This window comes from Falco peregrinus, chromosome 7 (genome assembly GCF_023634155.1).
Source record: "Falco peregrinus isolate bFalPer1 chromosome 7, bFalPer1.pri, whole genome shotgun sequence".
In the NCBI taxonomy this organism is placed as follows: domain Eukaryota; kingdom Metazoa; phylum Chordata; class Aves; order Falconiformes; family Falconidae; genus Falco; species Falco peregrinus.
Window position 1 is genome coordinate 10,739,923 of NC_073727.1, and position 13,546 is coordinate 10,753,468.

A 13,546-nucleotide genomic window follows, 5' to 3' on the forward strand; every position below is an offset into this window, starting at 1 on the left:
GACTGGCTGAAGTGTCGTGAATTTAAAAATATGAATCATGATCTAGAGGATTAATACCGTCACCAGAATAATATTCATTTTGCGTAATGGTGCATTAAATATTTGTATCGTCCCTCAGCAGACTGAAGGCAGTTTCAGTGTTTTGATTTCATTTTCTACCAGGTTCACAGTTTTCAGCAAAATCTAGTATGGCTTATGGAGGAAATATGTGGCTAAAACTTGTCTCTAAAACGACAGTAGAAAGTAGATGCAAATTGGATGGTTGACCTAATTTGAATATATAACTAAAGAATCTGCATTTTCCTAATTTATTCTGGCATATGATGATCAGCATTAGGTGTGGCTGTAAATTTACAAGACAAGTCAACAATTTATCTTTAACCTGAACAAGATTTTATTTTATTTATTTTTACCGCTCTCTAATTACCCCCTACATCCCTCTCCCAATTTCTTCTTGTATATATGTTTTTTTGTTCTCCTCATATCCCTCTGGGAATGTTCATTTCTCTCTAGGCCAAAGGCTGAAGTTTACAAAAACCCCAAAATAATTAGGAGCTTTGATTGCAGTGATACTTAGTGGCTATTCAGTGGCATCTCTTGAGGTTCCTTGCCAGAAAACTTCTAAAATCTGTACACGAGGAAAGTCAACTAGTTGTTGCATGATAGAGAATCTAAACTGTGCAGGAAGACAGCAAGATGCCAAGATTCAGTGCGCGGTTCTGACTAGAACATAGTCATTTTGAGTCAGGAAGGACTGCTGTGTGCCTTTAATACCCATCATATACCCAAGTAGCTAACTGGGTTTAGAAACTGTTTTCTGATGGCACATTATTAAATTGTTCTCAGTGTTACATTGAATGTAAGATGTCTTATTTTAGAAATCATGAAATCGGAACTATGTCTGCAAATATTTACTTCAAAAGACTTGAATAAGCATGCGGTACTGTTTAAAAACTGGCAGACTTTATCAATTTTAAATATTCTGGTAGGGGTTTTTTGCCTGTCAAATGTACTACATAAGAAGAGCCTGCTAAAGCTCACTTAGTTACTTCTTTCTTAGGCATCGATGTTCTATAAGTACCTTGATTTCTGCTTCTGCACAGTCCCCACGATCTTGGTGTGAGAGTTCTTTTGCTTAATTCTTCTAATTTCATAGCCTTGAGTGCTTCTAGCACACAGGCGGGAGGTTCAAACTGCACATGAGCTTGCAGCTGCTGCTTTGTTTAGGAATAGTGGTACTGGTAGAATCAAATTTGTACATAATTGCCTAGTGATTACAGTATTTGACCATGAAGTGAACCCCAGTATTAATTTCTTCCTTGGGCTTGGGAGTTATAGATCCTTGTCTTCAGTGTCTCCTAGGACAGTGTTTAAACCAAGAGCTGGTAGGTTGTTCTGGAAGACAGAGGTGTACTTCACTCCTGTTTGGAATGATAATGATATTCATGAACAAGTTCAGGAGTGACTGGTGTCCTCAGAAAGAATGAAGGAGTGTGACTGCATATTTCTCGACTGAATGTTTTGCCCAGGTGCTTCTTTACGGTTAGTTGTTGCCCCTATTGTTGGTGGCTTAGTTAGCATTTAACTTCACTCCTCCGTTCTAGTGTGAGGTCAAGGAAATTAACTTAAATTCCCTGTAGTTTAAGCGAAACTATTTGATGCGGAGCTGGGATAGAGATGGCACTGTGCTCACCATCACTCCAAGTCTCTGCTGGGAAGTGTCAAGAAATAGTACTGCTTCCTGAAATCTAATGTTTATATGAACAGTTCTCTTCCAGTTTCCTTTGTGAAATGTTCATGCTAGCTTTCCACTGAGTAAAGTAGTCACCAGTGTGCGATCTGGAACCTTTTGCTAAACACCTAACTTTCTCCGGGCTTCAAAACAGGGGTCAGACGAGGAAGCACTTTGGATGGATAGTACCTAATGCTGGTCAAAAGGGAATGACAAGAGCAGGCTGGTGTCTTAACCCTGCCCTGCTCGAGTTCAGCAGTCTGGCTCAGGAGGCTCCTACAGTGCATCCATAACCCAGAATCTCCTTTTATTTCGGACGGTCATCCCTCCCATTCCACATCAAACTGCCAGAGTTCCTAATTCTGTGTTCTGTGCTGCCCAGGTGAAACCCTTGTGCAGCACCGTTCCTCATCCCTGTCCTTCCTGAGCCTGTTTGTGCCTGAATGCTCCCTGGTCAGTGGCCTTCTGCCGGAGTATGTTCCACAAGGGCTCTCCCCTACATAAAGCAGTTATACCAAAGGGAGAGGAGGGACTGGGGCTTACCAGGGGTCAGGAGGGCTGCCGTCATACCTTGCTCTTATTCCTGCTGTGCTGCCGATTTTCTGCTCCAGTAGACCACATTCTGTAGTGTGCATTGCCATGAATACAGATCTGCTGAAATCACGGAGTTAGGCTGTTTGTATTAGTGAAAATGAGAATTGTCCCACTGGTAGGCTTAACTTCATAATAAGAAAAGAACTCCAGGCCCAGTTGGTGTTCTGAAGTGTTTTGCTGTAGGCTTATAATGGTCTAGCATTTCCCTGTTACTTCATTTTTAATACATTTACCTTTGGGGCATTCTTCATGTCAATGATTCTGCCTATGGCCTTCAGAAATCTTTATGAACATGGACATCTTGGGCACTATTTTTTTTGGTGTTGGTTGTGTATGAACGTAAATAGTTACATCTAGAATGCTGTCAAGTTAAATCTTGAATTGCCTTAAAAAAGCAGTGGGGTCCTGAAAACACAGAAGACTTAGCAAAAGCACAGTGAAAGCTTTTATTTCTCCAGGGGTGATGAAGATTTGGGGAATGGATTTTTTTTCTTTTCTTTTTTTTTTTTTTTTTTTAATTGACTGTTGGCAACTGCCTTGTATAGAAGTCTCCACTTGGACTGGAGAAACGCAGCATTTATTGAAGAGGGAAGGTTTGGGATTATTCAAAGTCTGGAATGATATTTTTGAAACACTTTCCTCTTTCATGTATGTATGTTTTGACTTTAGCTTTTAGTATTCCTGTCTTACAACTTTCCCTCAAAATTGTGGTAAAACACCAGTGGACTAGCACGTTTATGGGTTTGAGTTTTACAATGTACTGAACACGGCAGTCTGTGCGTTACATATGTATGACCAAGGTGAAGCAGACTGTTCTTGTCACCTCTGGTCTAATAGGAACATATACAGTCTTTGCACAGCAAACCTTTTAGACATGAATCCTGAAGTTTGATTAAGAGAAGTCTATGGCTGGAGAGTTGATTTGAGTCATGAATACAGATAAATGTCTTAAGGGAAGCAGGTGTGACGGATGGTCTCTGTCAGTTTGTGGCGCTCTAAAAGGTGTCAGTTAAGAAAAGTAAGACTAATCCATTCACATGGAAGTTTCCTGTTTGTCACCTTAAGTATGCATAAAACCTAAGAAAACAAGACAATACTTTGCTCAAGAAGTCATCATTTCTTTTTATACTTCACTTTTTTATAGTTTTTATACTTTTTTTAATAGAAGCAATTTATCTCTTCTAGTGTTTTAGAACTGCAACTTTGTTTAACAAAACTAACTGCAATCTGATTTCTAGCTTGAAGTATATTTTTGAAAATGGGGAATAATTTTTAATACTGGATGATTTTATGGGGAGGGCAAAAGGTTACATGTAACAAATTACTGTTCTCAGGGCCTGTTTTAGCTGAACCACACTGATCTTTAAAGAGTAGAAATATGGGGAAGTAAGCTCACCTTGTTTTGAATCTGAGAAAGAAGAGAGTTATGCAAAAATTGCCAGTTAAAGTTCTTATACTGTAACATGAATTAGAGTGTGCTTTTCTAATAACTCAGTTGAAAGTGGTCATGTACTGCTTTTATCTGTGTTTAGATAGTGACAATCCAGTTTTCTTTCAAGATAGTTGTTGAGTGGGTTTTTTCTTTTTTTTTTTCTTCCTCCTTTCTGCAGTGACTTAATTTCCAAAATCAGAATACTTACTTTTTCACTTTCATATAACTTCTGCCAGGGGTTATAACAGTGTTATCTTTTAATTGTTAATATTTGTTGTAATATTGACTTTCCTTTGCTTCTGTAATTTTTCCTTTTCTTTTTTTTTTTTTTTTTCCTTTTTTCAGCTGAGCTTTCAACATAAGATTGGCATCCTTTACTGCAAAGCAGGTCAAAGCACAGAGGAAGAAATGTATAACAATGAGATGGCAGGACCAGCTTTTGAAGAGTTCCTTGATCTTCTGGGCCAGAGAGTACGGCTAAAAGGATTTAGTAAATACAGAGCTCAGCTAGATAATAAAAGTAAGTTACTTTTCCAACCTGTGGTAGAAACTATAATTATCCAGTGGATCTTCAGCAAAGCCTGCTCTGTCTTTTCAGGTTCTTGATTTGGGTTTTGGTTAGTAAGGTTATATGTTAAATGAGGAAGATGAAGCATATGATAAGAGCATGTGTCACACCTTGTCTGAAAGGTTATTTACTTTTTCTGTGGTGTTAGTAGAACTGAAAATCAAAGCAACTTGCTTCATGTGTGGGCACTTAGTTAAAATCGTACTATGTGAGTGATATTTTTGAAATATTTCAGAATTTCCCAGCTACGCTTTAACATCTTACCCTTAAAAAGGCAAAAGAAAAGATACGCATTTCAAAATATGGAGTCATTACAAGGGCCCATTTTCCTTATTACAACCAAACTTTTGTGCTTCTTTTTAATCAACATACATATTGATGTTTATATTGAGTAGCAATCAAGTTTTCTTGGTTTTCTAGGTTCTCACACATGTACAGTAAGCATGTTATCATTCAGCAGCTGGTAAACATTCATCTGCCTATGCACTGTGTCATTACTACCATTTCCTCAGATCTTTCAGTTTCCCTAAGTGCAATAGTATAATAATTTCATTGTACAAATTTGTTGGGGTTTGTAGCAAAAATAGGAAAAGTATTGCTGTTATAAAGTCAGTGATATGTTAACACACTTTTTTTATTATCACTGCTTTTCACTGCCCTTAAATTTTTCTTAACTCTTCGTTACTTTAATGTATTTTTAACAGAATTTTGACAACTGATCACTACGAGCTGTGATCTAAGGATATCTAAGTATTTGTCTACTTTATTGTAACATACTATTTTTATAAAGACTAGATACAAGGAAGAAATTTTTTATGATGAAGGTCGTGAAACACTAGAACAGGTTGCCCAGAGAGATGGTAGATATCCCCATCCCTGGAAACATTGAAGGTCAGGTTGGACAGGGCTCTGAGCAACTTGATCAGGTTGAAGATGTTTTAATGTTTTACTGATGTTGTATGCCATTAATGATATCGGCCTGTCATATGTTCTTATGGTTTGGAACACACGGAATGTAATTAGGAGAGTTCACAAAGATGCAGTCTTCAGTTTTATATAAAATGTAAAATACTGCCTTAATTACCACGTTTTTTTGTGTTATACTTGGGGGTTTTGATATAATGGCACAATGTAATGAATGAACGGTTTAGACTGCTTAAAGAATCAAAGGTATTCGCGAAATACGGTTTTACTATGAATTTGTGGGAGCATGATGTCACAAAGGTTAATGCAAGGTTCACTCTATTACTTATTACATAGATGAAACATACAAAGGAAGGTCGGTTTAGAATCGAGCTAGAATAATTTAGGGACTGAAGATGCAGAAGGGTAAGGGAGACCCTCATATTGAGTCACAAGTTTCAGAGGAGACCCCCTTGCTTTCTAAACACCTGATAGAGCTTAGGTGCAGCTGGGTCCCATTTTAGTCTCAGACTTCTGCAGTGGTTTATGTCTAAAGGTTGTTTAAGGTTTGTTTATTCAGAGTTTAAGGTGGATATTTTAAGGTGGATCACAAGATTTTAGCAGCAATTAATCATTGACTAATTTGACATTTACGAAGGTAATCAATAGGATTTACTGCAATCACAAGAGTAACTTAATTATAGATGGGGTATCTAAATCAATTCACATGCACATGCACACTGACACAAAGAGGTAAATGTATAAAGATGTAGGTATATTGTTGTGGTTTAACCCCAGCTGGCAGCTAAGCAGCTGCTTGCTGACTGCCTGTCCCACCCCCCTGAGTGTGGGGAGGAGATTCGGAAAAAAGCTAAAGCTCATGGGTTGAGGTAAGAACAATTTAATAATAGAAATAAAATAAAATAATATAAATTAAAATAACAACAACTGTAATTAAATGGGGAGAGAGAGGGAGAGGAATAAAAGACAAAAGGAAAGAAAAAGACCCAAGTGATCTGCAATACAATTGCTCACCACTGCTGACCGATGCCCAGCCAGTCCCTGAGCAGCAATCCACAGGCGCCAGCCAGCTCCTCCCAGTTTACATACTCAATGTGATGTTTTATGGTATGGAATATCCCTTTGGCTAGTTCAGGTCAGCTGTTCTGGTTGTGTCCCCTCCCAACTTCTTGCACCCCTCCTGCCTTCTTACTGGAAGGACTGGAGAAACTGAAAATTCCTTGTTGTCTTGCTAAGTAATATTTATACTAACAATAAACATTAATGATGTGTTATCAACATTATTCTTGTACTAAATCCAAATACAGCATTGTACCATCTACTGAGAAGTAAGTTAACTCTATCCTAGCCGAAACCAGGATGTATATAAATGTACCAAGGTACACCTGTTAAAAGCTCCCCTTGAGTTCAGAGAAATGCTCATGTTGAGTGCCTTGGCATTTCTCAACAGGCGAAGGGTTGAGCCTCGAGGAACAGGGGTATCAGCCCAGCTCCTGTCATCAGCTTTCAGCCACTGTCCTCCTAACTTTGCAGACGTGGGGGTTGGCGAGCTCTGAGCAGCATCCCACTCCCACTCCCACCGAGGGAGATGCAGGTTGCAGCCCGCTGCAGCCCAGGAGAGCTCAGGGGGTCTCACTTAGGACCACTCTTACAGGGTTGGAGATGATTGGCTTTAGTCATCTGTAAAATTCCGTCCTGGCTGTAATCTGAGTTGGAAATTTTTCAGAATTCCAATGACAATGGTACTGTTCAACTCGGGCTACAATTCATGTCAGGAATGTTCCAAGGCTGTCATGGGATGACTGGTTATCCCTGCTTTCATTCCCCACCTCTGCCAGGCCACAGAAGTTTCTGGTACAGTCAGTGCCGTGCTCCACCTCAGCCAGGCGAGAGCTGCTGGTGCGGTCAAGGGGCGCTTAACTGCCCGACTGGTTACACAGAGGCCACGGCCTAACGGGGATCCCTGAGATCACTGAGTGGTCCGGGCAAGCGGGGGGAAATGCACAATCACACAGAACAAGTATTACTGCGTGTCATATTCATAACTGGATAATACATTGATCTGACTGCCTGCAGGTTCAGAATACTGTGATAATTTCATCTCTGTTAGCTATGTTTTTGGTAGGCATAATGTCTCAATAATATTTCTTGCTCGGTTTTTGTAGGGTTCCCAATTATTAAGTTTTTCTGTTCTCAAATGTTGACCAGCTGTGGGTTTTTTCTTTAAAATGTTATTTTTTAAAAACAATTGGTCTATTTATTCAATATTTTGATAAGTAGCGAATTGGTCTATTTCTTATGGAATATAGAATGTAGAATGTTATGGTGGGTTCGCCTGTCTGGCAGTTAAACCCCAACACAATTCCTTGCTCACTCACCCTTCAGCAAGACGGGGGAGAAAATCAGAAGGGCAAAAGCAAGGAAAAACCTGTGAGTTGACATTAAGACATTTCAATAAGTGAAGGAAAGAAAGGAAAAAACCAAACACCGCCCCCCTGCAATACACACCACCCCCCTCAAATACTCCCAAAAAACCAACCCACCATCACAATAATCAACCAACCAACCAACAAGCTCCCCCCCTGCCGTCACCTGGCCAAAACAAGGGGTGGAAGGGCAATCACTTGCCGCTTACTGTCAGCAGAGTGGGGCCCAGCCAGTCTCTGAGCAACGGCTACCATGGAAAAGCTCCCCCTGCTCCAGTTTCACTGCAGAGCATGATGCTTTATGGTATGGAATATGACAGTTTGAGTCAGCTGTCCTGGCTGCATCCCAGTCCAAACTCTTGCCCACCCCTACCATACCCCGCAAGGTGGGAGGCAGCATGAGAAACAGAAAGCCTCAGTGCTGTGTGAGTGCTGTTCAGCAATCGCTGAAACACTGGCGTATCATCAACACTGTTGTAATCACGTATAGAAAACATGGTGCCATAATGGCTGCGATGAAGAAAATTAACTCCATCCAAGCCAAACCCAGTGCAAATGTGAAGAACATGGGGAATATATTAACTACAAACTCTTTTCTACCTTTCTTTAGTGCATTTTTAATGGTGTGCAACTCTAAATCCCCAGGATCAAGAAATAAGAAAATCAGAGGAAACTTTACCAATTCAACACTATATAATTTGTTTAGTACAGGTTTTAAGACCTATCAATCTACCAAAAATTAGGAACGAAAATATTATTGGAACATTAATATTCTCGTTTATAATGTTCAGACTTTAATTATGGATTGTGTCATGGATAAGACTGGATTATGTTGACATTTAATTCCCTTATACCTGTAAAGAGAGAATTGAAGGTAAAAGAAATTGAGGAAACTTTGCAATTTTATACCTATAGATATAGGTATAATAGTAAATAGAAAATAGTAAATAGTGCTGTTTCACTTTTGTTGGTAAAAGGTGCTTTTATGGAAAAAAGCACAAAAAAAAGTTTAGCCAATTTTTCTCAACCTTTGTGAAATAAAACTAATGTTCAGAAAGGAATGAGGTGCAAAATTGTCAGCTCAGATGTATTTTTTTTTCCCACCAAAATTTTTAGCAGAGTAATGTTCGTAGTAGCAACCGCTATGTAAATTTAGTCATAGTAGGCCTTAGTAGGTGTTCAGTAAAGCATCTGTTGAGTTAGAAGATTTCAGTTTGCTTAGTGTCAGGGACTAAATTTCAGAAGAAAAACTTCCTAAATTTGCTAGCTCATTTCCAAAGTCAAGGTGCTAAATCAAAAGTATTCAGCTAAGTAGGATGTTGCATTAGGAAAACATTGGTTTAAAGGTAAGGAATCTGCCTTTCTGTAGTAAGTATTTAAAGGGACTGTTTTGTGCAGTATCTGTTCAAGATAATTTGACTTTATCTATCTAATTGCAAGAGGAGTCAGGGAATAGGGTTGCTGACGTCAGTGTAGTTTAGACAGATATTTGTATTTCACAATACAATTTATTTCATCCTTCTGTCTCTTCAAAACTGTCTTTCTAAAATGCCACAGAAAGGTTATAATGGAATTAGATTTTTAACAAAGGTTTTAAAATAGAAGAGTGCAATAATGTTTGCTTTTTAAGCAACATTTAAGTAAGAAACTTTGATGGAAATTATGCTCCTTATTTTTATGTAACTGTAATTTATATTACATCAGTATTAATACATTTTATTATTGTACAAACATAACTGATGAAGCCAGTTGTAATAGAAATGTGTTCAATATTATATACACGCATAAATATTTTCAGATTTAGTGCTGCAGATTCAGTATGGTTACTGTTGAATTTTACACTTAAAATGTATGTTTATATGCTTCTAACCAGAGAACTAACATGGCTAATCAGTTTCCTTTTGGAATTCAGTTACTACTGAAAACAAAACAAAACCCCAAAACCTTAACCAGTGTGTGGAAGACAGTGCTTGAGAATGCTTATTGGTGTAGAGAATATACAACTATATTAAAAATAAATGGATGAACATGGAAAAAGAGAAGCAAGATTGATAGTTTTCTTGACTCAATAGGGTGTTCCCAACCTCCTGCATTAAAGTTAATTGTATCTGCTTAAATAATCCATGCATATTAAAGGTGAATTAAAAGGATTAATTTGTGACTGCAGAGTAAACCTCCTCTCTTAGACTGTAGACATTCTGAAATACTGTCTATTAATAATAAATATTATTTTATTTATTTTATAGATATAAATAAAAGAAAATATTAAGTCGTATCTTATATGAAAATTATTTTAATAATTGTTTAAGAATCTGAAAATTCCTGATAAAATATTTGACATTGTACTACAGTGCATCATGTACGTATTTTGTGTTTAAAAAATGTCTAATCTGCAGTATGTGTTTTAATGTCAGATTTGAAGTAGTATGGTCAGATTATTTTTTGGTAAAGTATGAGATTAGTCAGTTGTCCTTATTAACATTTTAAATAATGAAGATATATATTATATAAAACTATACTCAAGTAGCTAAGTGTTTGTTCTTTTTTTTTTTTTTCATGAAATGTCAATATATTCAAAATTAGATCATTTTGGCCTCATAGACAGCAAACTCTGGGGAATTTCTTGCAGGACCCTTCTATGTCATAACATGAAACTAAAGAGTAGAGCTTGAGCTGATGCAAACTGTTTGTGCTATATTGAAAAAAGTTTTAAATTGCATTAATAGATTTAAATTGTAGCATGCAGAGTGGTGTCCTAAACAGCAGTATGAATGTTCTGTTTTTCTGACCTTTTGCAATTAAATTAATTTTCAGCTGATTCAACAGGAACTCATTCCCTCTATACTACCTATAAAGATTATGAATTAATGTTTCATGTATCAACAATGCTTCCATACATGCCCAGTAACAGGCAACAGGTATGTTTTTGAACTTTTCATTGTAATTTTACATTATAAATATTTGACATTGAGGGGTTTTTTAAAGTAATATTGATATAAACCTGAATTGTTCTATATGAAGCATGACTCAACTCTTTTTTTTTTTTTTTTTTTTCCTCCTTGAAATATTGTAAGGTATTAGAAATCTCATAGGATTTTTGTACTATATAATTCAGGAAGTTACCCTATCTCCCCCATTTCATGATATTATGAAAAGGTAATGTTGCCTGTGGTGAATGAGTTAATTTGAATTTGGACTGAATTTATATCTGATCTGTGTTTTAAATATTGAATTGAATGAAGCTTAAAAATAGTCTTATGGTTAAAATAAGCATGTAATAAGATTTTTAGAACGATTTCACTTAATCCTTGTTATATTACAGATCTTGACATTTTTATTAATGTGTCAGCTTAGTAATAAATGCTTAACTGTATCCTTCAAGGTGTCTGCTTATGAAGACAGAAAACTGCAATGCACTTATTTCTGGAGAATTCCTTTTGCTTATATAATAATTGAGAATAGCTTTAAAGCATTAAGGATGGCTAAAAAACAGCACAGCATTCAAAGTGTGCGGTGCACCAGTAAGGTTACTCTGTCTTGCCTGTCTCAGATATTTTTTGCAACTGAATTAAAAAGTACAAGCGCATTTAGTATAATATATCAACGTGAACAATTAAAAAACCCTAGCAGAATTGCTTATAGGTCAGACTGATGATAGTTCATGACTTTCTGTGCTGCTACTACTATGCATTTTTCTAGCTCTGGAGAAATAAGTGTTGGGTTTATTTAGTTAGGTTTAGAATATTCTCTCATTGCCATGCAAGATACACGGATTTCAGGCATTTTGGAAGGTTGTAATGAAATAAAGATGCTATCTCACTTTCTTTTTCAACAGCGTACAAAAGATGGTTACTGATTGTTGAATCATATGTGAGTTGTGTCTTTCATGTCTACCCTATCAATAGGTCTTGTGGGAAGAAAAAGAGATGTGTCAAGGCAGCAAGAAAAAGATAAAAGAAAGTGATTAAAATTCTTGAGAAAGCATGTATGAAAATCAAAATGGAAGAAAATATATGATGTATTTATGTATTATAAATAGTGCATAATGTTCTGAACTGTCTGAAGAACTGTTTCAAGTGAACAGTTAAGACAACTGCAAATTTTACTCCATTACACTTAGGATTTAGATATGGTTTATAGAAACCAAATTAGGAATTAAAAGACAGAAACTCTTCACCATATGAATAATATGAATGTTTAGATGACTCACGTCTTAAAATGTGTGGCTGTCAAGAGACAGAATGTTCAGCTATATCAGCTTTATCATACACTCGGCTGTGCCAGTAGCTAGTAATCAAGGTATCAGATCATCATCACTGATTGGAGATTGTTCCACTTCTCTAAACTTTCACTTACATCTTACTACAATACAGAATTAATTTAGTAAACACACTAGGGTTGTTCTGTCTGTAATCAGTCATAACAATCTTTGACTTAAAAGCACATGTAAATAGGGAAAACTGTACACTGTTAAGAAGATACAAGACACTGAATGAGCATGCCTTAGAAGGTAAAACCCAATATTTTCATAGCTAATCACAGGCACTGACAGTAAATAAGGCCTTACTTGGAGTTTAGTACTTTTATTGTTGTCTTTCATGACTTTCCCTTGTTTGTAAGAACAGGATATCCTCTTGCCATGATCCACTACTTTTCATAATTGTTTGCTGTTTGTCAGCTTCGCTGCTGTGTTGCTCAGCCACCCCTTGTTACTGTCCTTTCACTTGTTCCTGTGCCTTCCTTCCATTCTTATCAGTTCCTTATCTGTCTTTCTTTATAGTCAGGTGCCAATTCTTGTGTACAGCAAAATATTCGAATTTTAACTCCATGGTTTTCCCCAGCAACAAGCACTCCTTTCCACAGTGTTTTAGTAAGCTCTCATCATTGTCACTTTATCAGGTTCAATATTTAGTAGGAACACCATGTGTTGTTATTCATGGTTTTCTTGGGATCAAAATAATGTGGCAGTTTTCCACGTTCAAGTACTACGCCTGTCTGAAGATCCACCACATTATTTTTTTATTATTAGGTGCTAGGATCTAGCAGTATTTACACAGCATGGACACTGTCTTAATAAAATACGACAAGTGCACCCAAATGACCAGAATTTAGCCAGCCTTAATGTGCAAAAGGGATCTATAATCATTGCTTAATTTTCTTCTATTACTGTTTAGTTCCAAAATACATACTGAAGTGTGGAAAGTATCAACAGTGTTATTTCTCACAAGCAAGGATGAAATTCGAATAGGTCTTTTTCCCTGAGACATTTTAGATGCTGAAGACCACAGATGCAGTTGCATCAGTTGTGTTCAAGACAGAGAGACTTACAGGTGCTGTGGAATATGAATGTTGTTTGTCTCTTTTCAGGGTTTGGCTCACTGACTCTGTACACCCAAGTAACTTAGGGACCATGGTAATTTTCCTTGTAGGTTATGTTAGCAATGAAGACCCCCATTCAATAGTTATTGTTTGCTAGCATATTGTATATGTACTGGCAATGAGGTTATTGCATCCTATCCCGACGTCCCTTGTTTGGTAATGACTGGGCAAGGTATTGAGTCACTCTTCATCATCTAGGACTACAACCTTCAATGAGCAAGCACTAAGCGTTGCTTATATTCCAAATACCTGTGAGCCAAAAATAGGCCACACCAGAATTGTTTGTTGCTTCTTCCAGGACATAACTACGCCCTGCTTGGTCCCTGATCAGGACATCCCTCTAGTTTTAGAGCCAGCAGGAGATCCAAAGAGCAAGGTAATTTTCACTTTGGCTGCAACATAGGCTGGGAACTTTCAAGTCAGCTGCTCCTTCCCTAGGACAGAAAAGACTACCAGCCCTGGTGTGGCCAGTTCCTTTTCCTTTACTGGCC

General features: G+C 37.3%; 1 protein-coding gene across 8 annotated transcripts in view; it reads left to right on the forward strand.

Moving 5' to 3' along the window:
• The window catches only part of SIPA1L2 (signal induced proliferation associated 1 like 2), a 151,861-nt gene that overhangs the window by 75,151 nt on the left and 63,164 nt on the right, over positions 1-13,546 (forward strand). For 5 of the 8 annotated variants that reach the window (XM_055810595.1, XM_055810597.1, XM_055810596.1 and 2 more), the window contains 3 exons: positions 4,104-4,278; positions 10,491-10,594; positions 13,354-13,431. In XM_055810595.1, the coding sequence (XP_055666570.1) occupies positions 4,104-4,278; positions 10,491-10,594; positions 13,354-13,431 (357 nt within the window). The remainder of the gene's footprint in view (positions 1-4,103; positions 4,279-10,490; positions 10,595-13,353; positions 13,432-13,546) is intronic. The other 3 variants (XM_055810599.1, XM_055810600.1, XM_055810601.1) reach the window with 1 other exon arrangement.